Source organism: Rhinatrema bivittatum, chromosome 2, assembly GCF_901001135.1.
Source record: "Rhinatrema bivittatum chromosome 2, aRhiBiv1.1, whole genome shotgun sequence".
NCBI lineage: Eukaryota > Metazoa > Chordata > Amphibia > Gymnophiona > Rhinatrematidae > Rhinatrema > Rhinatrema bivittatum.
The window spans coordinates 414,291,355-414,318,109 of NC_042616.1; the positions used below are offsets into that span (position 1 = coordinate 414,291,355).

Here is a 26,755-nt window from a genome sequence, read left to right on the forward strand (position 1 = left end):
ACCAAAACGAGGCCACCACAACGCAGCCAATTAGCTTCTAGCCCGCGGGGATTTAAATCCCGATCCTCTCAGGCGCCATCTCTCTTCGCTAGACCAGCTGGGGGAAAGCCTGCGTAATCGGCGCCTTGACCTGCCGGGGTAAGGCTTTCAATTGTCCCTTACCCCAAGCCGTCTCAGCGCCGCCTGCGAGCTGCTAAATTCGCCGCTGCTCCACTCTTCAGCGCGAGCCTGTTGCCCGGCCTGCCGCAACGCCACTGCCCTACCAAAACGAGGCCACCACAACGCAGGCAATCAGCTTCTAGCCCGCGGGGATTTAAATCCCGATACTCTCAGGCGTCGCGCGCTGAAGGAGCGCAACAAAGGGGCCAGCCCCTTTGTGCGCCCCTTCGTGCACCCCTGAAGGACACCTCTGTAATAAATTGAATTGCAAACGCTGCCTGACTGAACAGTTCCACGAAAACCTCCTTAAGTTGCTCTAATTTCATGCTTTCAAACTCCATGTTCATATACCCCATTTAGGAAGGTACATTGTATATGAGAACAGTCCCATTCTCTTCATAGTTATCAACTGCTACACATAAAGATATCCATTCTCTCACCATGAACCCCCAACCCATTCCTATCCTCAAATATTCTAACTTCTCATTCAATTCCATAACTAACAAATACAATATGCCATCCCACAAAACGCTTATCCCCATCATGACATCCCCTCTCACACAAATCTTGGGTCTGATGACTTCTTCTATATTACTCATAAACGCACAATCTATCATTAAAAAGTGATCTTGTGTGAATCCATCACACAAGATCTGAAGATCTCTCTGTCCTTGTGGGAGAATCTCTTCAATATAGAGCCGGGGGATTCCCTTCCAAGCTTCCCTGCCTCGAGTGGTCCCTACCACCGATACTTCTCCTTAGGATTGGGGAGCCCATGTGAACGGCCTCCACACACAAGACCATTGGACCGCTCAGGAAGCTCTCTTTCAGATAAACTTCTTAGAGCTTCATGTGATTTGCTACACCCTTTGGACATTCTGAGACCGGTTGTACCACAAGGTTGTCCTGATTGGAACGGACAATCAAGTCACGATGTGGTATATCAACAAGCAAGGAGGCACGGGGTCATTCCTCCTCTGTCAGGAGGCGGTACAGATCTGATCCTGGGCTTTGTCGCAGAGGATGTCTCTACGTGCGGCATACCTGCCCGGGACACTGAACGTGCTGGCAGACCGCCTAAGCCGCTCTTTCCAGCCGCATGAGTGGTCCCTGAACCTGGACGTGGCAGCCTGGATTTTCCACCGGTGGGAAACTCTGGATGTGGACCTCTTTGCCTCCCCATACAACTGCAAGGTGAGCAATTTTTTTGTTCCTTTTTTGCGTAGGATGGCCGTCCAGCCTCCGCCTTCACTCTTCATTGGTGGAAGGGTCTCCTGTACACGTACCTTCCTCTTCTGCTCCTCCTGAAGACTCTTCTGAAGCTCCAGCAAGAACAAGGGACCATGATCCTCGTAGCACCCTACTGGCCCAGGCAAGCCTGATTCCCTCTCCTTTGGGACCTGTTGATCAGGGATCCCATCATACTGGGGACCGCGCCCAATCTGATAACACAGAATCAGGGTGCCCTGCGCCATCTGACCCTCCGGGCGTTAGCATTGACAGCTCGGATATTGAGCGTCTAGTCCTTCAGCCCCTGGACCTCTCTGAAAACGTCTCCCAGGTGCTGGTAGCTTCCAGAAAGCCTTCCACCAGGAAGTCTTACAGGTTGAAGTGGAAGAGGTTCTCCACCTGGTGTAAGGCGCATGGCTTAGATCTATTCACATGCCCCCCTTCCCAGGTTCTTGGACTATTTGTGGCACCTTTCAGAGTCTGGGCTCAAAACCAATCAGGGTTGGTATGAGTGCGGTTAGTACGTACCATGAAGGAATCGCTGGTACACCCGTATCAATGTAGCCTATAGTAGGTCGCTTTATGAGGGGTCTGCTTCAGCTGAAGCCACATCTTTGGCCTCCTGTTGTGTCCTGGGACCTCAACATTGTCCTGGCCCAACTCATGCGTCCTCCCTTTGAACCCTTGCGCTCCTATGAGCCGAAGTTCCTCACCTGGAAGGTTATATTCCTAGTGGCGATCACTTTGGCTCGTAGAGTTTAGTGAGCTTCAGGCCTTGGTTACGTACCCACCGTACACTAAGTTCTTTCATGATCGTGTGGTCTTGTGTATGCATCCCAAGTTCCTGCCTAAAGTTGTGACTGATTTTTACATCAATCAGTCCATTGTTTTGCCCACCTTCTTTCTGAGGTCTCATTCCCATCCACGGGAACGGGCTTCTTCATACATTGGATTGCAAGAGGGCTTTGGCCTTCTATCTGGAATGCGCAGCAGGTTACAGACAATCCACTCAACTCTTTGTTTCTTTCCATATCAACAGGCTGGGAGTTGTGGTGGGAAAACACACTATCTAAATGGCTAGCAGACTGCATTGCCTTCTGCTATGCACAAGCGGGCCTTCAGCTTGGAGGCTGAATCAAAGCTCACTCTGTGAGGGCCATGGCGAGGTTGGTAGCCCACCTTCGGGCGGTACCAGTCGCTGACATTTGCCAGGCAGCAACATGGAGTACCCTGCACACATTCGCTGCCCACTATTGCTTGGGCAAGGACAACAAGACAGTGCCTTTGGCCAATCTATCCTACACAATCTCTTCCAAGTTTAAACCCAACTCTTCCTACCTAAGGCCCCTTGGTTGGAACCAGGCTGTCTCCCTACTGACCAACAGCGCCACAGTTGTGGTTGTGCCCATTGGCAACTTACTTGGTAACTGTTGGTCTTGGGTGTTGCCGGGAGCAGCCTGGAGCTTGGTATTCACCCATCTGTGAGGACTACCATCCTGCTTGTCTTAGGAGAAAGCGCAGTTGCTTACCTGTTACAGGTGTTCTCCTAGGACAGCAGGATGTCAGTCCTCAGGAAACCTGCCCACCACTCCGCGGAGTTGGGTTCTCCTGTTTTATTTTTTTGTTCATATTTTTTTATCTGTGTTACAAGACTGAAGGGGGACCTCGGGTGGACGCGTGGAGAGTGGCATGCTGAGCATGCTCAGTGTGCCAGTCAAAGCTTTTAGAAACTTTGACAAAAGTTTTCCATGCCAGGCTCCATCTGATGTCACCATGTGTGAGGACTAACATTCTGCTGTTCTAGGAGAACACTGTTTACAGGTAAGCAATTCTGCTATCTCCATATTCATAGAATTTATTTATTTATTTAAACAGGTTTTTATATACCGTTGATTAGACAAAAGTCCATCTCTACGGTTCACATTCTATACATCAATTAACATAAAGAGAAAGGAAAAAATTACATTTTTTATACATATCTAGGTCAATGTAATTTTAACTTCATATTTGTTTGTACATTGAAATAGTCCAAATAGTAAGAGCAAAAATAGTAAAAGCAAAAAAAAAAACAAAAACCAGGCTCCCATTAGTCTGTACTAATCAGAAAGTGCTTATCTCATAAATCTGTATGTAGCAAGCATAAGAAATCAGCATTATAACTCCTCCATAGGAGGGAAGCAGAAACTTAACAAATTTATCAGAAATAGCTGTCAACTTCTAGTATTTCAGCCAAGGTGGTCAGGTTTTATAATTGAATCAGCCTCTCTTGATTTATATTTTTAAACAAGGGGGTTGTTTTAGCTAGGAGTTGATTTCAGAATTGGTATGTACAACGTTCCAGTGTTCTATCCAACCTAAACAATGCATTTCTTTGGTTGGCCAATATCTCTGTGATGTTACTATGAGCTTTGTTTTGGAGCTGAGGTGAAGATAGGCTCTCGCTTGCGCTCTCTTGCATAGTTAGAATAAGTGTGGTTTTTATGTAATCAGTTTGTAGGTTTCCAAGTTCAGAAATAGTTGTAATGTAAATGCCTTTCGAAAAAAAATTCATTTGGGTTAATTCTAATAGAAGAGGATGTCAATAGAAAAAGACCATTTGGTCCCCCCAGTCTGCCCATTTGTGCCTGTTTGCTGTGCTATCATGAGTCTTACTCAGTCAGTGGGTTTTCATTCTAGACTTTCTCTCAGGTTTTAATAACCTTTCCTTTTCATGTTTGCCTCTTATCCCCTTTAATTTTTTATCCAGTAGTTTCTTCCAGCTTCAGTGGAACTTCAGGTCAATTGGAACTGCCCTCCATTGTGCTATGGAGCCATGACCCTTCATGTGCAACTATCCCAGAAATTTTGCCCCGTGTTATATCCAGTCCCACTTACCTTAACCCAACCTTCACAGTAATAGTCCTTGGCTGGGGGCCACGTACTGAGACTCTGTCTGGAAAGTGTAATGTGGGACTTGAGACCGCCTATATATGTCACTGAAAAGGGAGGGCTGAGATCTCCCTCCACCTCTAGTATCCCTAGTCTCGGCCAACTCAAGAAACAGAATCAAAACATTGAATTCAAGTTTTCTTATGACTGCCACTGAGCCACCAGGCTGGCCCTTATTCCCCTTTGTGGTCTCTGGTTCCCCGTCTCCCCAGGAAGATTGCTGTATTATCTTAAGTTCTCTCGCTGGCCAAAGGCTGCACAGGATATCTCCTCTGACATCAAAACTTTTTGTACTGCTCTGTGCCAGCAGGGTTCACCTCTGTAGAAGCAGCCATCCTTCCTTTTCTGCTTCATGGGCTTCAGTATTTAAAACAGGGATGCACATCAATAAAATTTTTGGTTTTGCTTAGTTTCCCCCTCCCTTTTAAAAAATTTTTTTTTCATTTTTTAAATGTTTTTGTGCATGCTATTCAATTTACTGCACACTATTTGAATTGTAATATTGTGTACTAAATCAAAATAGCATGCACTAAGCAAAAATTAAAAAAAAAACAATTTTTCTTGAATTTTTTGTTTGTTAGAAACAAAATAGGCAATGTCATTAAAAACAAAAGCCCACCTATAATTTAAAGAGGTTTCTTTAGACAAAATAATTTTTTTCCATTTTATACTGAATACTAAATACCAGCTGAATGAGGACATGTTGCACACGCAGACACCAATTAGAGACCTAATAGCAATGCCCAAGCTGAAAAACTGTTTTTTCTCACTAGTTTGATGTCTGCAGGGCTACACACTGCTAATTGTGGACCTAAAGTACTTTAGGTTTTAGTTCCTCAGCTGTCACTTGGATCAAAAATTTTGTATCACGGGAGTGAAGTCAAGATGGCAACTTGCTAGGCAGCAGTGTTTTTTGGAGTTCACTTTTCCTTGATCTTAATACAATGCCTCCGAAGAGAAAGTGGAAGCCCAGGCAGTTTCTGTCCATACTTGGGGCTTCAACAAACGCTAGACTCCATCTTGTGCCACAGATCGGATGAAATTGGGAGCCTTGGTTCCATTGGGGAGCGCTGTGCCCCCAATGGAGCATTCCTTCTTACCTCTGCCAGTCTCTCCCTGTGTTGTGGTGTTGGAGATGGTTTGGAAGAATGACGTGATATGTCCTCCGACAGGGAAAGCTGCAAACAGTGAAGGAATGCCCAGCTATGACGATCATTATGCAATTTAAAAACAAAAAAAAAAAAGGTTTTTCTCCTAGGCAAGCAGGATGGTAGTCCTCAATGTGGATGACATCATCCGATGGAGCCCGGCATGGAAAACTTTTGTCAAAGTTTCTAGAAACTTTGGCCAGCAGACTGAGCATGCCCAGCCTGCTACTATCCATGCGTCCACGCGAGGTCCCCCTTCAGTCTCTTCTTTTCCGCGGTGCAGTTGCCTTGCGGTTCGTGGAGCTCCACTCTTCTTTGTTTTTGCCTCGATATTCTCGAGTTGCCTTCCAATCCTCGTCAGGTGGTCCTCCGCGGTCTGTGCCCTCCCGGTATGGTAGGTCCTTTTTTGGCCTTTTTTTTTTTTTCTCTCAATCTTGCGGTCTCTTCCCGACTCTCCACCTCCTGGTGCCCGTTGGCCATTGACCGCACGCTGGGTCTTTTTCATGGCGTCAACCGGTGTTCATTTGTGCCCCCAGTACCCGCAGACTATGTCCATCATGGACCCGCACGAGGTTTGCATCCTCTGCCTGGGGGCCTCGCACGATGTCCATGGGTGCCGTCTATGCGATCAGATGAACGCGCCTTGACAAAATGGAGAAGCTTTTCGGGACCCCAAACAGCACATTAACTGCTATTTAGCCATCTGTATAGATTATGTATCTTTATGACTACATTGTATTAAATCACATTTGTTTACTTTGTAATTGATTCTGATTACAAATAAAAGGGTTTGATCTCATGTGCAACTGGTATGGGAGTAACAGATAAGTCTGTCCTGCTGCATTTACTGTTTCATACAATGTAGTTAGTGCAAAAACTAGGCCATGTATTGTCTGCTATGGAATAGGACTGTATGATCCTATAAGTCTGATCTGACATAACTTGGTTCTTGTGAAAGGAGTAAATGTTCATCCTTTGGGCATGTCAGTTTCAATTCTTTGCTTGTTTCGTTATGCAGATGCTGAACGACTTGAACACTTACCTTAACAAAGCTATTCCAGATACAAAATTGACTATCCGAAAGTATTTGGATGTAAAGTTTGAGTACTTGGTGAGTATGCTATGTTTTTGTTGTCATTAACAATACAGGCTAGAAACATGCCATATGGAAGAAGCAGACTGGGCAGGGGTGGGTACCTGTTCTCCCTTCACCTCACATCTGGTTTTCCTTGCTTTACTTTGACATCTGTGTTTCCCTGTAGGTACCAGACTGCTGGATTGTGTCTCCTTTCCAGCAGATGGAGTCAGGGAAAAAACTGAAAAGATGCCACCTGCGATCCTTCAGCATTTCTCTGACTTCAGCAGATGAGGGTGACAGAACCTGCGGTCCTGATCCTTTAAATTTTATAAGACAGACGTTTTTGGTTAAGCAGAGAGTTGTTCAGCCTTGGATATTAGAATCTTTGGCTAAATCAAGTTAGTTTAAAAAAGGAAAAGGGTGTTTGTTTATTTTTGAAGTGAGCAGTCCTGGACCTCCCGAGGCTATGTTCTTGGTTGAGGTATGGCTGGGGTTGGGGTTGGCAACCCTGATAGCCGTTTTTCCCGGAGGTGTTTGCTGATCCCGGTGAGTAGGGGGATTAACCGGTGAGCCGGACCCTCCCTCTTGTGCTCTGAGACAGGTGACTCCCTCGAGTGCTGCCTCCTGTGCCGCAATTGACTGCATTGCTTTCAGATTCTTCCCTACTTACTGTACATAGGTCCCGGGTCTCCGGAGGGGCGATTCTGCCATTTTTTCAACTTTTTTTTTCACTTTTTTCAATTTGTATTCGTCACTGACTCGCCGGGATGCCTCGGGGCTCTCTCTGTTCGGCTTGTGGAAAGCCGGTGGTCAGGCTCTCCTGAGACTGCCTTTGTGCCCGTTGTCTTCCCGGAGGTGAAGGGCCGTCAGGGGGCGGAAACGGAGCTTTTTCAATGCGCTGTCGCAGTGCAGGCAAAAATTCTTGTCGTTGCCGGGCTCAGACGGCCCCGTCCCAGTCTAGCGCGGGAACGGCGGCCATTTTGCCTGCACCACAATCTCCTGTGCTGATGGATGGAGGGGGAGGGGAAACTCCTTCTCTGCTTTCCCCGCCAAGCCTGAGCCTTGTTAGGCCTCCAATTCAGGTGCCCGCCAGCCCCCCCCCCCCCCTTAAAGGACCAGCCTTCCTTTTCCTCTAAATTTGTGCTTTTAATGCCTCTTTTTAGAGGCGGAAGTGGAGTTGCAAGATCAAGAGTCTCTGCTGGCTAAGGTTGCTCGTCTCTCGGAGGGGTCAGAGGCCCCTAGATGGAGGACAGGTCGTGCGCCTTCGGATCCATTAGGGACCCCAGCTCCCGTTCCTGCAGATCCTCCTCCCCAGGACCCACTCCTCGGGAATTTGGACAGGGATGTTGATGGATCCACCCCAGTGGAGGGGGACGATCCACAGGTTCTCCGGTTATTCCGGAGGGAAGAGCTGGATCCTTTGATTCCTCACGTGCTAGTGGAGCTAGGTATTGAGACTCCGTAACTGAGTGTGGAGCCTACCACAGTGGACCCCGTCCTCTCGGGGCTTTGGGCCCCCCCCTAAGACATTTCCTTTTCATCCTATGCTACTGCAGCTCATGACCCGAGAGTGGGAGATTCCCGAGGCGAGCTATGGGAAAAGCTCTGCCCGTTGCCAGATGAGTCCTTGGGCGTCCTTAAGATCCCTAAGGTGGACGCGGCGGTCTCTGCCATCACTAAGTGAACGACCATTCCGGTGGCAGGGGCTACCGCTCTTAAAGATTTGCAGGATTGGAGGCTTGAGGTCCTTCTTAAACGGATCTTGGAAGTCTCGGCGCTCTGCATTTGAGCGTCGGTGTGCAGTAGCCTCATGCAACAGGCGACCCTTAGATGGGTGCAGCAGTTGCTCATCGCACAGGAGTTGTCTCCGGAAGCGGAGCAAGCGGATAGAATAGAGGCCGCTGTGGCTTATACCGCGGATGCCTTATATGATAAGAACATGCCATACTGGGTCAGACCAAGGGTCCATCAAGCCCAGCATCCTGTTTCCAACAGTGGCCAATCCAGGCCATAAGAACCTGGCAAGTACCCAAAAACTAAGTCTATTCCATGCTACTGTTACTAGTAATAGCAGTGGCTATTTTCTAAGTCAGCTTAATTAATAGCAGGTAATGGACTTCTCCTCCAAGAACTTATCCAATCCTTTTTTAAACACAGCTACTACACTAACTGCACTAACCACATCCTCTGGCAACAAATTCCAGAGTTTAATTGTGCATTGAGTTAAAAAGAACTTTCTCCAATTAGTTTTAAATGTGCCACATGCTAACTTCATGGAGTGCCCCCTAGTCTTTCTATTATCTGAAAGAGTAAATAACTGATTCACATTAACCTGTTCTAGACCTCTCATGATTTTAAACACCTCTATCATATCACCCCTCAGTCGTCTCTTCTCCAAGCTGAAAAGTCCTAACCTCTTTAGTCTTTCCTCATAGGGGAGCGGTTCCATTCCCTTTATCATTTTGGTCGCCCTTCTCTGTACCTTCTCCATCGCAATTATATCCTTTTTGAGATATGGCAACCAGAATTGTACACAGTACTCAAGGTGGGGTCTCACCATGGAGCGATACAGAGGCATTATGACATTTTCCATTTTATTCACATTCTCTTTCTAATAATTCCCAACATACTGTTTGCTTTTTTGACTGCCGCAGCACACTGAACCGATGATTTCAATGTGTTATCCACTATGACGCCTAGATCTCTTTCTTGGATGGTAGCTTCTAATATGGAACCTAACATTTTGTAACTATAGCATGGGTTATTTTTCCCTGTGGTGCATCACTTTGCACTTATCCACATTAAATTTCATCTGCCATTTGGATGTCCACTTTTCCAGACTCAGAAGGTATTCCTGCAATTTATCACAATTTGCTTGTGATTTAACTACTCTGAACAATTTAGTATCATCTGCAAATTTGATTACCTCTCTTGTCGTATTTCTTTCCAGGTCATTTATAAATATATTGAAAAGTACGGGTCCCAATACAGATCCCTGAGGCACTCCACTGCTCACTCCCTTCCACGGAGAAAATTGTCCATTTAATCCTACTCTCTGTTTCCTGTCTTTTAACCAGTTTGTAATCCACGAAAAGACATCGCCTCCTATCCCATGACTTTTTAGTTTTCGTAGAAGCCTCTCATGAGGGACTTTGTCAAGCGCCTTCTGAAAATCCAAATAGACTACATCTACTGGTTCACCTTTATCCACATGTTTATTAACCCCTTCAAAAAAATGAAGCAGATTTGTTAGGCTAGACTTCCCTTGTGTAAATCCATGTTGACTGTGTTCCATTAAACCATGTCGTTCTATATGCTCTATGATTTTGATCTTTAGAATAGTTTCTTCGGGCCTCCTCGCACACCATGGCTTCGGCAGTCTCAGCTAGAAGGCTTTTATGGCTCCGTAACTGGTCGGCCGATGTTTCCTCCAAAGCCCAGTTAAGCAATCTTCCCTTTAAAGGAAAATTCTTGTTCGGGGATGATCTGGAAGCCCTTATTTATTTTATTTGGTGCTTTTCTATACCGGCATTCATGATACAATCATATCACATCGGTTTACATGGAACGGGGGTACAATAACCTTAGATATTAACAAAGCAAAGAGAAGCAGAAGTTACAATAAAACAGGGGCGCTGGAACTGGGGGAAGAGGAAGAACAAAGCATAAGTAATTCAACGGCAAGAAGAGCAATTATTTACGTTGTGCTGAATGTACAGTAATGATTGCTATGTTGAATCAGTGAGTTTCTGGAAAGGCTTGTTTAAATAACCAAGTCTTAAGCCTTTTTCTAAAAGTCACCAGGCAAGGTTCTTGTCTGAGTTCGGGGGGAATAGCATTCCATATGGTTGGTCCCGCTGTAGAGAGAGCCCGTTCTCTGGATGCAAGATGGTGTGTGGATTTGGTTGAGAGGGCGTGCAGGGATCCTCTATAGGCTTCTCCGATAGGTCTGGAGGAGGTGTGTAGTCTGAGTGGGAATTGAAGGTTGAGAGGGGCTTGGTTGTGGATGGTTTTGTGGATGATGGTGAGGGACTTGTGTAGAATTCTGAAATGTATTGGTAGCCAGTGTAGATTTTTGAGAATGGGAGAGATGTGGTCTCTTATGAAGGAGTTTGTCAGGATTGCTGGAGGACAAGCCCCGAACCTCCAGGACTTTTGGTTCAGCTCGACCTCGGATCAGGAACCAGCGCAGGTTCCGCCAGGCCAGCACACCTGCCTTTTCTCCCCAACAGCCGGCTCAGAGTTCACAGTCTTGGCCTCATTCCTTTCGTGGCCGCAGTTCTCTCGCGAAGGGGGTCCTCAGGGATTGGCCAGGGGAAAGTCGGCCCAATGAAGGTGTGCAGGCCCAATCCTCTGTTCCGGTGATAGACGGCCACCTTTCTCAATTCTTCCAGGAGTGGGACAAGATTACGTCTGATCAGTGGGTGCTAAGCATTGTCGAACATGGTTATGCTTTGGTTTTTGCTCGCCTGTTGCAGGATCTGTTTTTGATGTCACCATGCGGGCCTCATGCAAAACGAACAGCAGTAAGTCAAACCCTGAAGCGGTTGAAAGCCCTGGGAGCCATTGTCCCAGTCCCTCCAGAGGAGTACAGGACCGGCAGATACTCCATCTATTTCGTGGTTCCAAAAACGGAGGGCTCCTTCCGCCCGATCTTGGACCTAAAGAAGGGTGAACAAGGCGCTTTGGGTACCTCGTTTTCGCATGGAAACTCTCCGCTCAGTCATTGCGGCCGTGCACTCCGGCGAATATTTGGCTTCTTTAGACCTGACTGAGGCATATCTTCACATAGGGATCCGCAAGCGTCACCGGAAGTATCTCAGGTTCATGGTTTTTGGGGAGCATTACCAGTTCCAGGCACTCCCGTTCGGATTGGCGACGACTCCCTGGGTCTTCACCAAGGGTCATAGTGGTTGTAGCAGCGGGGATTTTGGTTCATCCCTACCTGGACGATTGGCTTGTCCATGCGAAGTCTGAGGAGCTTTGCAAGGCAGCGGTTCAGTCAGTGTTGCACCATCTTCGATCTCTCGGGTGGATTGTCAATTTCGCCAAGAGCCAGTTAGTCCCGTCCCTAGTTCTGAACTTCTTAGGCGCTCGGTTTGACACGTCGGTCAGCAAAGTCTTCCTCACGCAGGAGCGAACCAACAAGTTAATGGCGCAGATTTGTCGGCTATTGTCACTACCGCTACCCCGGGTTTGGGATTATTTACAAGTGCTTGGTTCTATGGCATCTACTCTAGAGTTAGTCCCTTGAGTCTTCGCTCATATGAGACCTTGGCAGAGAGCTTTACTTTCTCGTTGGGATCCGAAGTCGGAGGAGTTCTAAATCCGATTAACACTCTTGGAAATCGCCAGGTCCAGTCTCGATTGGTGGTTGATTCCAGCCCACATGCAGCGATGTATGGATCTGGAGGAGCCTCAGTGGGTGATCATGACGACAGACGCCAGCCTCTCCAGCTGGGGCACGGTTTGCCAATCACGGGCAGCACAGGGACGATGGACAAGTAAACAGGCGAAATGGCATTGCGCAGTTTTCTCCCCCTGGTGAGCCATCGGTCGGTGTGAGTCTTGTCCGACAGTGCGACCACAGTGGCGTACATCAATCATCAAGGAGGAACCAGAAGTTGTCCAGTGGCCTCAGAGGCCGACCGCTTAATGGTTGAGCGGAGCGCCATCTAGTCTGCCTTGTGGCTTCTCACATAGCCGGAGTCGACAACGTTCAGGTGGATTTTCTCAGTCGCCAGCACCTTGATCCTGGAGAGTGGGAGCTGTCCGAGGAGGCAATGCATCTGCCGACTTGTCAGTGGGGCGTGCCTCACCTGGACTTGATGGCGACTCAGGAATGCAAAGGCGGCTCGGTTTTTCAGTCGCCGAAGGGAGCACGGGTCGGAAGGGATGGATGCTCTAGTCCTCCCGTGGCCTCGTGACATTCTGCTTTGTCTTTCCTCCCTGGCCGTTGGTAGGCAAGGTATTACGACGGATAGAGGCTCACACAGGGTCGGTCATCCTCGTGGCCACGAAGGCTGTGGTTTGCAGATCTGATCAACTTAGCGGTAGACGGTCCACTCCAACTCTGTCATCTGCCGAATCTTCTTCGACAAGGTCCAGTATTTTTCGATCAAGTGGATTGATTTTGTCTAGCAGCCTAGCTTATGAAAGGAGTCAGTTGAGGAAGAAAGGATATCCTGATTCAGTTATTTCCACCCTCCTGCAGGTGCGCAAGAAGTCCACTTCGCTTGCCTATGTTACAGTCTGGAAGGTTTTCGATACCTGGTGTAGCGGGTTGAATGTGTCCCCGTGTTGCACCTCTATTGTTCATATTCTGGCGTTCTTGCAGGAGGGTCTGAAGAAAGGCTTGGCGTGCAGTTCTCTTCGAGTGCAGGTAGCGGCCCTTGGATGTTTGTGTGGAAAGATTGACAGAATTTCTCTTGTAGCTCATCTGGATGTGTCGCGTTTTCTGAAGGGCACTAAACATTTGAATCCTCCGGTCAGATGAGTGTGTCCTTCGTGGAGTTTGAATCTGATTCTCCGTGGCTTGTGTGATCTTCCCTTTGAGCCCCTCAAATGGGCCACCTTGAAAGACCTGACACTCAAGGGGATTTTCCTGGTGGCTATCACTTCAGCAAGGCGAATATCGGAGTTTCAAGTGTTGTCCTGTCCGGAACACTTTCTCCAGATTTCAGACTCAGGAGTATCTCTTAGAACAGTGCCCTCATTCCTTCCAAAGGAGGTATCGGGGTTTCATTTGACTCAGACTGTGGAGTTGCCTGCTTTCATGGATTTGGATCGTGATTCTCCTCAGGCTCGCAACTTGCGCAGATTAGATGTGCGGCGGATTCTGCTTCACTATTTGGAGATGACAAATGCCTTTCAGTTGTCTGACCATCTGTTTGTCTTATGGAATGGTCCTAAGAAAGGCCAGAAGGCATCCAAGGCCACTATTGCTAGATGGCTGAAGGAAGCCATATCTTCGATATATATCTGTCTTGGGTGCACAATACTGGATGATTTGAGGGCGCATTCAATCAGATCTCAGGCGGCATCTTGGGCGGAAAGTCAGCTTGTCTCGCCGCAAGAGATTTGCAGAGTAGCTACCTGGAAATCTTTACATACTTTTGCTAAGCATTACCATTTGGACATCCGTGATCTGGGTGTCGACTGCTTCGGCAGCAGTGTTCTTCGAGCGAGAATCTCCAGGTCCCACCCCATTTAGGGCAGCTTGGGTACATCCCAGTGGTCTGGACTGATCCTTGTACGTACAGGGAAAGGAAAATTGGTTCTTACCTGCTAATTTTCGTTCCTGTAGTACCAAGGATCAGTCCAGATGCCCACCCATGGAGCCTGGAGAGTCTGTCACGTCTTGTTTTCATTCTGCAGAATACTTCACAGTGAATAGCTTTCAAGTTGCATATGGGAGTACTCCCTCCATGTACATAAGTTATGCGGTTTTCATTAGGCACTTAATATAGCCATTGGTTCTTAAGTTTGCGGTTTATAATATGTTTCATTCTGCTATGGTATGGATTATACTGAAAGATTGCAGGTGGCACACCAGGATAAGAGTGGGGTGCCTTTTCAGTTTTTTCTCTGACTCCATCTGCTGGAAGGGAGACACACAACCCAGCGGTCTGGACTGATCCCTGGTACTACAGGAAAGAAAATTAGCAGGTAAGAACCAATTTTCCTTCCTCTGAGGCAAGCAGGATAGTAGTCCTCATACATGGGTGACATCAGATGGAACCCAGCACAGAACTTTGATCTAAAAGAATCAAGAGCTTTCAACATGCCCTACTGAGCATGTGCAGCTGTGGTCATCACCCTACCCCCTAGGCAGAGTCCCTCAGTCTTTTTTTTTTTTTTCCCGCAGAGCTATGTAGTTGCAGGAGCAGTGTGCTCACGGTATTCAACTTTGCTCTCTTCTTCTACAGACTTTGTAAGTGATTTTTTCTAGAACTGTAGTTATTTTCTTTCCTTATGGTAGTTTTCTCCTCTGTCTGCCAGCCGTATGGCAGGCCTTAGTCACTGTGCAAACTGGCAGAGTCTATTTCTTCCTTTAAAAAACAAAAAAATACTGCACCTGCAGTTTAGTTTTTGTGTCCTTTCCCTGCTCTCTGTGTTTTTGTACCTCTTGTCTGGTGCTGGTAGGACTGACTGAGTGCAGTCCATGGGTGATTCATGTAGGCCGCTGAGCCTGGGGACTTACCTGAGTTCTACCTGAACAGGAGTTCCATGTCGTTTCACTGATCAATCTGCATTGATGGAGGTCAGTCAGTGAAGAGATCAAGGGCCATTACCGTTCCTTTGGGGGGGAGAGCTCATCTTCCCCACACTCAAAGGAACTAGTGGCCATGAGCAGGAGCCCTGGATGATGTAGCCTCCCCTCCTGCTTGCCGGTGTTGGCAGTGCAGTCTCCCTGAGAGAGAGGGTGAGCAGGAGCCTGGACAAGCAGCTTGCTGCTGCACCTTTGGTGGCATGCCCAGTAATGTTTGTCCATGCACATCTGTGACCAGCGCACCGTTGATCTAATCATCGATGTCAGGACCACGTTGGGGACCAGGTTTGCCATTGAACACGATGCTCATCCTTGATGCCGTCGAGGTGCCAGGGCACCCACGAGGTCATTGAGGAGTGGGACCGCACTGGGTATCTTAAAGGCCTTCTGTGCCGTAGGAATTGATATGGCAGTAGCGGCTGGCATCAGGGATCAGGTCTGCCATTGAGCGCCATGGTTCCCCTCAATACCGTCAGGGCCGAAGTTGATGTCTATGCCCTCGCTGCTATCGACTTGAGGCCTCTTGGCCATTGATGCAGCTGCGCTAGTGACGCCATCGAGGTGCATGCATGACCACCCTCAATGTGGTCGGGGTAGGTACCTCGATGCAGCTGCCTTCAAGGCCATCGTGGTGAGTGGCCATGATGCCATCGCAAAGCGCAGCTCCGATACAGTCACGATGCAGAGCTGCCCCAATACAATCGGCGCATTCAGTGCCATCAGGCTGTGGGGCCGCCATGGAGGCCATCGGGGATGTTGGCCACCGGTGCCTTTCGTTGCTGCTCTTGATTATATCGAGCACCACTATCGAGGTGCAGGAATTGCTGCTGGATGCCCTCGTTGTCCTTGAGGCATCATCCACAGGAACTCTTGAGGGCTCTCGAGTGTCACTGAAGCCCTTGGACGATGGGTTTCTGCCTTGGACAGATCGAATGCCTGGGTCACTGTCTACACAGAGCACCCTGGTATGCCTAGGCATCCAGATGCAGCAGTCTGGCGCCCTCGGGACTCTGAGGAGCCCCGTGCTGCCCCATCACAGGCTGCGGCTATTGTAGACCATGGATGCCGATAATATCAAGGGCCCTGCGCTGATGGGATTGGAGGGTGTCAGAGGCCCCACCTGGTTTTGTGCCCTAGCAGGGTTCTTGTCTGCCATAGCTGCTGACGAAAGATGACATCGATCTCACCGCATCAAAGTCCTTGGACAAATAGATAAGCCAAGAGGGACAGTCGATGGCACTGGCAGTCTTCAGTTCCTTTGGGCATCGATGTGCTGTGTTCGGGCTACAGAGCTTCTGCCTGCATGCCCCCTGGCATCCTTGTTACCGCCTGTCCATTGATGCTTTTAGGCACTGAGTGCTTAGGTGCCACCGGGTGGTCGAGGTCCACGGGCACCTGTGGCGCTAGGGATGACGCTATACACAGTCGATCTGATCCTGATTTGGTCAAGTGCCATCGAAGCCCTGAGTGCCACATCGTTTGATTCCCTTGATGTGACCCTTTGTTGGTACCCGCGTATGGTCTATGGGCACTGTCTCCAGTGCAGGCATCAGTGGATGTGGTCGAATGCTGTGGGACATAACCGCAGGGCTCCATGGACACAGTTGGTCACCATGGACTTCGCTACTATCATTCCTTGAGGGAAACAAACGTGAGCCTTTTCCAACGCAGTTTCAAGGATTGGGTCCAGCCTCATGGAGCGTTCTCAGGGGGCGACGCCATGGAATGTCATACACTGCCATGCCCAGTGCACTAGTAGTCTGGGGACACTACAGTCACACTGTTCCTGTTCACTCCACTGTGAGTTACTACTCAGAGCGCCTCAGGCGGTGACAGCATTCTCCCTATTTGTGCAGTTTCTGCCAAAGCTGGGGTTCTGCCATAGTCACCTCACGGTCTGGGCCTCCTAGTTAGTTCTGCATCGCGAAGAGCTTGGAAGCATGGCGGGGAAGACGTCATCACACGTTATTTGCTTTTTAACAGCGCGTAGCCACCTACTCCATCAAGTGGATACCGTGCCACAGCCACAGGACATAAGAACTTGCCATGCTGGGTCAGACCAAGGGTCCATCAAGCCCAGCATCCTGTTTCCAACAGAGACAAAACCAGGCCACAAGAACCTGGCAATTACCCAAACACTAAGAAGATCCCATGCTACTGATGCAATTAATAGCAGTGGCTATTCCCTAAGTAAACTTGATTAATAGCCGTTAATGGAATTCTCCTCCAAGAACTTATCCAAACCTTTTTTGAACCCAGCTACACTAACTGCACTAACCACATCCTCTGGCAACACATTCCAGAGCTTTATTGTGCGTTGAGTGAAAAAGAATTTTCTCTGATTAGTTTTAAATGTTACTTGCTAAATTCATGGAATGCCCCCTAGTCCTTCTATTATTCGAAAGTGTAAATAACCGAGTCACATCTACTCGTTCAAGACCTCTATCATATCCCCCCTCAGCCGTCTCTTCTCCAAGCTGAACAGCCCTAACCTCTTCAGGCTTTCCTCATAGGGGAGCTGTTCCATCCCCTTTATTATTTTGGTTGCCCTTCTCTGTACCTTCTCCATCGCAACTATATCTTTTTTGAGATGCGGTGACCAGAATTGTACACTGTATTCAAGGTGCGGTCTCACCATGGAGCGAGATAGAGGCATTATGACATTTTCCGTTTTAGTAACCATTCCCTTCCTAATAATTCCTAACATTCTGTTTGCTTTTTTGACTGCCAGCACACTGAGCCGACAATTTTAAAGAATTATCCTCTGACACCTAGATCTTTTTCCTGGGTGATAGCTCCTAATATGGAACCTAACATCGTGTAACTACAGCAAGGATTATTTTTCCCTATATGCAACACCTTGCACTTGTCCACATTAAATTTCATCTGCCATTTGGATGCCCAATCTTCCAGTCTTGCAAGGTCCTCCTGTAATGTATCACAGTCTGCTTGTGATTTAACTACTCTAAATAATTTTGTATCATCTGCAAATTTGATAACCTCACTTGTCGTATTCCTTTCCAGATCATTTATATATATATCTATTGAAAAGCACCGGTCCAAGTACAGATCCCTGAGGCACTCCACTGTTTACCCTTTTCCACTGAGAAAATTGACCATTTAATCCTACTCTCTGTTTCCTGTCTTTTAACCAGTTTGTAATCCACGAAAGGACATCGCCTCCTATCCCATGGCTTTTTAGTTTTCGTAGAAGCCTCTCATGAGGAACTTTGTCAAGCGCCTTCTGAAAATCCAAATAGACTACATCTACGGGTTCACCTTTATCCACAAGTTTATTAACCCCTTCAAAAAAAATGAAGCAGATTTGTTAGGCTAGACTTCCCTTGTGTAAATCCATGTTGACTGTGTTCCATTAAACCATGTCTTTCTATATGCTCTACAATTTTGATCTTGAAAATAGTTTCCACTATTTTTCCTGGCACTGAAGTCAGGCTCACTGGTCTATAGTTACCCGGATCACCCCTGTAGCCTTTTTTAAATATTGGGGTTACATTGGCCACCCTCCAGTCTTCAGGTACAATGGATGATTTTAATGATAGGTTACAAATTTTAACTAATAGATCAGAAATTTCATTTTTTAGTTCCTTCAGTACCCTAGGATGCATACCATCCGGGCCAGGTGATTTGCTACTCTTTAGTTTGTCAATCTGGCCTACTACATCTTCCAGGTTCTGGAACTGGTATCTCCCCAACATCCTCATTAGTAAACACGGAAGCAAAGAATTCATTTAGTCTTTCTGCAATGGCCTTATCTTCCCTAAGAGCCCCTTTAACCCCTCGGTCATCTAATGTTCCAATCAAGTCCCTCACAGGTTTCTTGCTTAAGATATATTTTAAAAAGTTTTTATTATGAGTTTTTGCCTCTATGGCCAATTTCATTTCAAATTCTCTCTTCGCCTGTCTTATCAATGTTTTACACTTAACTTGACAATGCTTATGTTTTATTCTATTTTCTTCAGATGGATCCTTCTTCCAATTTTTGAAGGATTTTTTTTGGCTAAAATAGCCTCTTTCACCTCACCTTTTAACCATGACTGTAATCGTTTTGCCTTCCTTCCACCTTTCTTAATGCGTGGAATACATATGGACTGTGCCTCTAGTATTGTATTTTTAAACAATGTCCATGCCTGTTGAAGACTTTCAGACTCATCTAGGACTATGTCCTGATCAAATCCGAAGGGAAGTGGACACTGGGAGGGTAGTGTCGGGAGTCCTCTCCTACCTCAGAAGAGGAATATGTCTCTCGACCCTTGCCAGATGTTTTGGCAATCGGTTCCGAGATCGCCCTGATCCTACCCTGTTGCCCTTCCGGTTTCCTGGCCGGTGGCGAAATCCTATTAGACAGGGGTTGCACTTGCAGCAGCCTGGCTTCCTGTCCCTTAGTGGAGTATTTCTGGATGTCTTCCTTGGGGAATTCGCTCTCAGTTCAGCTGTTCCAAGCAGGCTGAAGGCTCTGTCTCGGGGGGGGGCGCGGTAATTCCCTGCTGGAATCAGCAATGAATGATTTGCTTGGGGTTGGGAATATACCACCTAGTGACTTGTGCTTACCCCGGCAGTCCAGCAGTCTACCTCCTTGTGATCTCGCTCCCTCCGATTTCCATGTCAAATCTATTTTTATTATTGCTAACAAGAAATTACAACAATATGCTGAAACACTGAAGTCTCTTGCACAGCATTCAGCATCTTCAGCTGATTACCACTAAACTCCTCACTCCAGGAGAAAGAGTTTGAATGATCGGCTGGCTGATATTGGCATTAAAGACATCGCCCTCAGCTGGTTCAAATCTTTCCTCCATAACAGGTATTACAAGGTCAAAATCAACAGTAAAGAGTCACACCCCATTTGCTCTACCCTGGGAGTCCCACAAGGATCATCATTATCTCCAACCCTATTCAACATATACTTGCTCCCTCTTTGTCAGCTCCTAACCAAACTAAATCTAACTCATTATTTATACGCAGACGATGTTCAAATTCTCATACCGATTACCGAGTCACTTCACAAAACCCTGGATCTCTGGAATTCTTGTCTGCAATCCATAAACAACCTCCTAACAAGCCTCAACTTGATACTGAATTCCAACAAGACAGAGTTCCTCCTCATCACCCAAGATGGTAACTACACGCTGTCCAACACACACCCCGCTTCTCAACCAGTTGTTTCCCCCCAAGTCAAACCTAGGAGTCGTCATGGATAATCAACTGAACTGCAAAAGTTATATCAATCTCACTGTAAAGGATTGCTTTTTTAAACTCCAAGTCTTAAAACAGTTGAGACCCTTCCTCCACTTCCAAGATTTCCGGACAGTTTTACAAGCAATCATTTTCTCTAAAATTGATTATTGCAACTCACTTTTACTTGGCCTCCCTGCTAATACCATCAAACCTTTACAGATGTTACAAAACGTCTCAGCAAGGATTCTAACCAAGACCAACAAAAGAGACCATATCACACCCATCCTACAGAACCTGCACTGGCTCCCAATCAAATTCAGAATCTTGTACAAAGTCTTATCGATCATCCACAAAGCCATTCACAACATCACCCCACTGGATCTCATGATCCCACTTCTGCCTCGCACAACCTCCAGACCGGTGAGAATAGCATATAGAGACACCCTACAGGCCTCCCCTATCAAAACTTCATTAAGGAAGAGAGCTCTCTCCACCGCTGGCCCAACGCAATGGAACTCGCTCCCTCCAGACCTCCGGCTCAAACAATGCCCGAGCACCTTTAAAAAAAAAAGACTCAAGACCTGGTTGTTCAACCAAGCCTTCTCTTAACCCAGCTATCTCATCAAATCTCCCACTAGTAGACCTCGTCCTTGGCAAGTCGCTATATGTACATACGTTCTAACAAACCCGCCGTCATAGCACCTAATCCCTGTGCCGCCGCCTTAGACACCTGGCATTACACCTAGCTAGCATTAGGCTTGCCGGTCAAGTCTCTTCCTTTTATACACTATGTTAAACCCAGTTCTTTGTATCCAAGTTTGATCATCCTGGTTCAATGTAAGGCATTCTCATGTCATGGTTATTGTTGGAATGTAAACCGAAGTGATTGGTAACTTTGTTACTTGAATATCGGTATATAAAAGTGCTAAATAAATAAATAAATGTCAAAAAACTTCCACTGATTAAAGGTCACACCTGAAACTCTGCTATCCATTTGTACCCTCTGACTTCCAGATGGAATGTCAGGGGGAAGAGAGAAAAAGCTAAGGCATTCGTGGTATACCTGTAGGGAAAGATACATCACGTTTTTCCCTATATTTTCGCCAGGCTCTGGCCAATACTGCCTTTGGCTTTCTCACTTCACTAGGTTGCCCAAAGTGCCTTTCCTGCTCACCTGTAGACAGGATGGATGGCCCTGCCCTTGACAGTATGCAATGTGGGTGAACTTCAGGCCTAACTTTTCTCCCTGCTCGGGAGTTGGGCTAGCAATCCGTTAAGGGGTTGCCATTTATCCCCTGGAACTCTTGCCGCTGTCCTGCATGGTCATCTAGATCTGGTGCTTCAGCACATAGTATCTGTCTCCTGAATATTCTCCAAACATTGCTTGGGCTTTTCTGCCTATTGTGCCTATCAGTCATGCATGGGCACACTTCTGCAGATACATTTTGTCCTTTGGAAATAGTGGACCACAGTTTCTTTCTGGGGAGTTCTCAGGCCCCAGCTGGGTTTTCGGTTGTCTTCTAATACTGAAGGAAACTGTGCAATCTTCATCCTAGAGTTCTCTTATTTTCATCTCTAGGCTTTTCCTGTACCCAGCATTTTCTAGGCCTACTTCTTTGTCAGAGTTAATATTCTGAACCCTGCTTGTTATGTTTTCCGTGATGCGGAGTGTGCTTCTGCTCACACTTGCATCATTCCTCTGCCTTAGGCGCTCCTGCCACTCATGAGGGTTTTGTGCCTCAGTCATTTCTATGGCTTTTCTTTGTAGAACCCAACTCTTCTCCAGCCTGGACCCATTGTGGGTTGGGTGCCTTACAGGCAAAATGGAGACTGGTAGTGCTTCTGCACTGTGCAGTTTCCCACTTTGTCCTGCTCAGACAGCCTATAGCTAGGGATTCACCCATGTGTGAGGACTACCATCCTGCTTGTCCTCGGAGAAAGCAGAGTTGCTTACCTGTAACAGCTGTTCTCCGAGGACAGCAGGATGTTAGTCTTCACGAAACACACCCGCCTCCCCTGGGAGTCAGTTTCTCCATGTATTAGCTATATCATGGACTGAGGGACTCTGCCTAGGGGGCAGGGTGATGACTATAACTGCACATGCTCAGTAGGGCATGTTGAACTCTTTAGATTCTTTGAGATCAAAGTTCCATGCCAGGTTCCATCTGTTGATGTCATCCATGTGTGAGGAAAAATATCCTGCTGTCCTCAGAGAATACCTGTTACAGGTAAGCAACTCTGCTTAATCCTAGCTGATATGCAGACCACCTTCAGCAAAAGATGGTGTCACATTTTCTTTCTGGTCTCCGTAGAATATTGAAACAGGAAGCACTGGATCTTATCTTCTTTGCCCCACTTACACCACCTCTTTCAGTACTAATATCTTTTGGGTAAGCAGTGGATCTGTGTTAATGCCCCCCTTGTTCCTTAGTGCACACCCCTCCTAAGTGCATTGTTCCAATGCCAGCTATTCCTCATATGTAGAAAACAAATCGCCAAGCCTGTTTCAAGAATTTCTTATATTGGACTAACTCAGTTATGCTTTGCAAAGAAATGTGCTCTTCAGCAGCTCAGTTGCAATTAGCATAACCCCTGATAGGCTGAGCCAGTCCTGGTTCTACTCCATTACATCTAGGGATTTGTAATCTACTTTCTGTAAGAAAAGCAGGTCTATGAATCCTTGGGTGTAACTGGGTCAGGGGACAGCCCTGTTTGCAGTTAACTTTCTGGAAGGAATACCTCCTGAAAGCTTGTCTAAAAAAGACTATATTCAATAAAGCTTCCTTATGCAGTTTGCCCATTTTTTTCTTTCTTTCTTTCTCCAATTTTAACGGGACTGAGGATACTTCCGCATTGTTTTGATTAGCACTTGGGGTTTCACTGTAACTGAGGGAACTGTGTGCATTGTCCTAAGCCCTGGAATGTTCTTGTTTCAGTCTTACTGTCTGAAAGTGAAGGAAATGGACGATGAGGAATACAGTTGCATTGTGAGTATTGACATGTATGTGTGTAATATACCTATAATGTATGCATATAAAGGTGAACTTTCAAAATGTTATACGTAAAAATGAGCATATACACGCATAAGTAGCCTCTAAACGTGTATTCCGGATTGAATAAAAATTGAAAATATGTGTGTGTTCATTTTCACATGTACATATGTGTAAAAGAGTGATTTAAAGGCATTCCTGTACATGGCCAACAGTTATGCATATAAGTTGTTGTTTTAAAAGGCACTTACATGTGTAGATTTTCCAATTTATCCATGTATTTTTGCACCTGCTAATTATCTGGCATAGGTGATATTAAACATGTTTCCTCTTCTTCCAGACAGGCCAGCCCATACAATTGGATTATGCACACCAATCAGCAGATGGTGACAGAAATTAACAGGCTTACTGATGTTACCTTTATATACTCCCATGCTGACATCAGCCTGCCAGTATTCTCTTTCTCCAGCAGATGGTGGACATGCATACTGTTCTGTGGACATAGGCCTGTCAGGTTTGGGATAGGCCAGGGCGCTCCTGAGGTAACAGCTGGGTCTTCTTCCCTCAGCTGAGCTAAAACCCAGTGGCAGTGGCCAGTTTACAGGGGGCAGTTCATGAGGTGATGGCAAGAGCTCTCTACCTCTGAAAAGAGCTTTGAAGGCTTTAAGAAGAGTAAGGCAGCATTTGTTTGCTTATTTCTTCTCTTGTTTCCTTTCTCCCTCCTTTTTTGTGTTCTTCATCCGGGCAAGCCAGACCACACCAGTGGGTTGTGCACTCCAACCAGCAGGTGGAGACTAAGAACAATGACTCACCGATGTCCCTCTCATATAGCTCACCACAAACATCAGCCAGCCAGGATTTCTCTGTCTCCAGCAGGTGGTGGACATGAATCCTTGCTTGTGGACTTCAGCCTGCCAGGATTGAACAGCCTGTTCTGACCTCCTTTGGTGATATTTTTGCTCCCTCCCTCAGTTGTGACAATATAGGTCGGGAGTGAGGTGAAGGCTGGCCCCAGCCCTCCTCCTGACACAGGGAGAATTCCTGTAGGGAGAGTGCTGGTAGGGTAAGGGAGCCTTGGGCTTAGCCCTGTTAATTGTTTCTCTTCCTTCTCCTTCTGTTGTGTCGTCCTCTCCCTTGCCTGCTCCCTGCCCCGGTTTCTATGTTATGCTGCAGATTTCAGCAGGACAAAGTTTAAAAGAAAAAAAAAAGCGAGAGCCCAAAAGACAGTAGCAGTGATTGTGCACTGAGGAGAGGCAGGATTGAGAGACCGTGTTGGGCCGCATTGCGAGCAGGGGCTGAAGTGACAGTTGTGGAGCTGGTCAGAGTGCCGCGGCAGTGCAGGAACAACGCGGCAGGCATCATTTTGAGCTACTACTGATACTGAAGTGCGCAAGGAGGAGAGATGACGTAAGGGGAAAAAGTTGCACGTCTGCTCTGCCTGTCATATGCGGGTAATTAGCCCCAGGAGATCGCTCAGCATTTGCTAGAAGTGTATGGATCCTCAAGGAGATGTCTCTGCAGGGGAATTTGTTCCTGCGGGGACATCAGGAGCTCCCAGTTCACAGGAGGGAAGTGTGGCCCCAGCTCCTCCTGGGGGGGGGGGGAGGAGTCTTCCCCGTCGCCTCTCCTGCCAATTACCATGGGAGGGAACTCGTAAGGGGCTTTACCTTCTCAGGGAATGGATATTTCCACCATGTCTTGGGTGGAATGTTTTTTAAAGGCCTTCAGGCTTTTTGTAAGGGGCAGGAAGGATCTCAGGTGGAATCTTGGGATCGCCCGCATCAGCGGTCTCCCTCCTCAGGATTGTGGAAGCTGTCAAAGGAGTCTGTCTCCCCGCCCCTTCTCCCACCCCACCTTAGTCGGGTAAAGTAGAGAAGGGGACAGCATGCTGGGGTAGAAGGTGAGGATGCGGACCCTTCAGTAGACTCCTGGGAAAAGTTTGGATCCTCGGTGGGGGATCTCAACAAAGCATTTTGGAGGAGGGAAAGATTCCCCCAGATGCAGAACCACATAGGACAGACCCTGAAGGCCTTGTAGTGTGAGTAGGCCTTGCCAGCTGCAGCTCATGATACGAAAAAGAATCCTGTGACTGTTAATTTGCGAAAGGCATCCTGGCTTTTTCCTCTACATGAGGCTGTTCAAGAATTGATTGATTTGGAATGGAGTTCTCCTGAGGCTAATTTTAAAGGAGGTTGCTCATTGGTGGGTTTGTACCCTATGGACCCTAAAGCTAATGAGCAGCTGCGGTTTCCTCAAGGTGGACGCCCTGGTCTGCATAGTGACGAAACATACCACCATTCCAGTGGAAGGAGGTGCTGCTTTAAAAGATGCCCAGGATTGCAAAATTGAGGTGAGAATGGCCCATACCTGGAGCCGGGAGCTCCATTGTTGGCAGATGCAGGTTATGATTTGGCAAGTACAGCTGCTTGGAGGGGAGGGGTAGCTTTTCGTGATTGCAGCCCGAAGAGTACTTTGGCTACAGAACTGGTCCGCAGATACTATTTCAAAGTTCAGTCTTACCAAGTTGCCCTTTAAGGGGTGCATATGGTTTGGTGAAGAATTGAAAAAGATGGCAGATCGATGGGGAGAGTCCAAATTTCCTTAGTTACCTTAGGACAGGAAATCTACTCCCCAGTTTTCATCTGCAAAGGGGCGATTTGGAGTGCTCGGTGTTTTCGCTCTTCCAGAAGTTCGAGTAGTCAGAGGTGTCCCGCTCATTTGCCAGCTCTCAGTCCTTTCAGGCAAAGAAGCCAGGTAAAGACGGTGCCTCTGGCTCTGGAGCTCCTCGATCCTCCCAAAGATGTTTGGGGGGGTCCATCCTCCAGTTCCGAAGATAAGTGGTTGCTTGTCTGTTTTATCAGCGGTGGGCCCACATCACTTCCGACCAGTGGGTTTTGGAAGTGGTGCGTGATGTGTACACTTTGGGACTTATCTGTCTTCTCTCAGAAACTTTTATGGTTTCCCCTTGTTCCACAGAAAAGCGGGCAGTGGTTCAGGCCACATTGCAGGGACTGCTCGCTCTGAAGGCCGTGGTTCCGGTTCCAAAGGAGCAGGAAGGCACAGGCTGTTATTCCATTTACTTCATGGTTCCCAAGAAGGAGGGCTCCTTTCGACCTATTCTAGATCGAAAGGAAGTCAATCGAGCACTTTGGGTTACCTGTTTTCGAATGGAAACTTTAAGGTCGGTCAGTCATGGCGGTACAGAGCGGAGAGTTTTTTACTTCTCTAGACCTCTTGTAAGCATACCTATACATTCCAATTCACAAACAACATCAGCGTTACTTGCGCTTAGAGGTTTTAGGCTGCCATTACCAGTTTCAGGCGTTGCCTTTCGGCCACGGTGTCCAGGACCTTTTCGATGGTGGTGGTGGCCACAGCTCTCAATAAGGAGGGAATTCTGGTTCATTCATGTTTGGACGACTGGCTAATCTGAGCGGTCAGATGCACGGAGAGTTGGGTGATATCGAGCAGGGTGGTTTAGTTGCTGCAGCACCTGGGATGGGTAGTGAATTTGGCCAAGAGCAACCTGCAGCCTTCTCAGGCCTGGGTGTCTGATTCGATATGTCTCAGGGCAAGGTGTTTCTTCCAGAGTCCCACATTCAGAAGATCTGGAGGCAGGTCTGAACCCTGAGATCAGTGGTTGCTGCATTGGTATGGTCATATCTACAGACACTGGGGTCAATGGCCACGATGATGGAGGTGGTTCCTTGAGCACACGTGCATATGTCTCCTCTGCAAAGGTCTCTTCTGGCCC

General features: G+C 47.3%; 1 protein-coding gene across 3 annotated transcripts in view; it reads left to right on the forward strand.

The window, feature by feature from the left end:
- PICK1 (protein interacting with PRKCA 1) overlaps window positions 1-26,755 on the forward strand; it is a 135,176-nt gene that overhangs the window by 80,690 nt on the left and 27,731 nt on the right. For all 3 annotated transcript variants that reach the window (XM_029590150.1, XM_029590151.1, XM_029590152.1), the window contains exons 10-11: window positions 6,484-6,576; window positions 22,948-22,998. In XM_029590150.1, coding sequence (XP_029446010.1) covers window positions 6,484-6,576; window positions 22,948-22,998 — 144 coding nt within the window. The remainder of the gene's footprint in view (window positions 1-6,483; window positions 6,577-22,947; window positions 22,999-26,755) is intronic.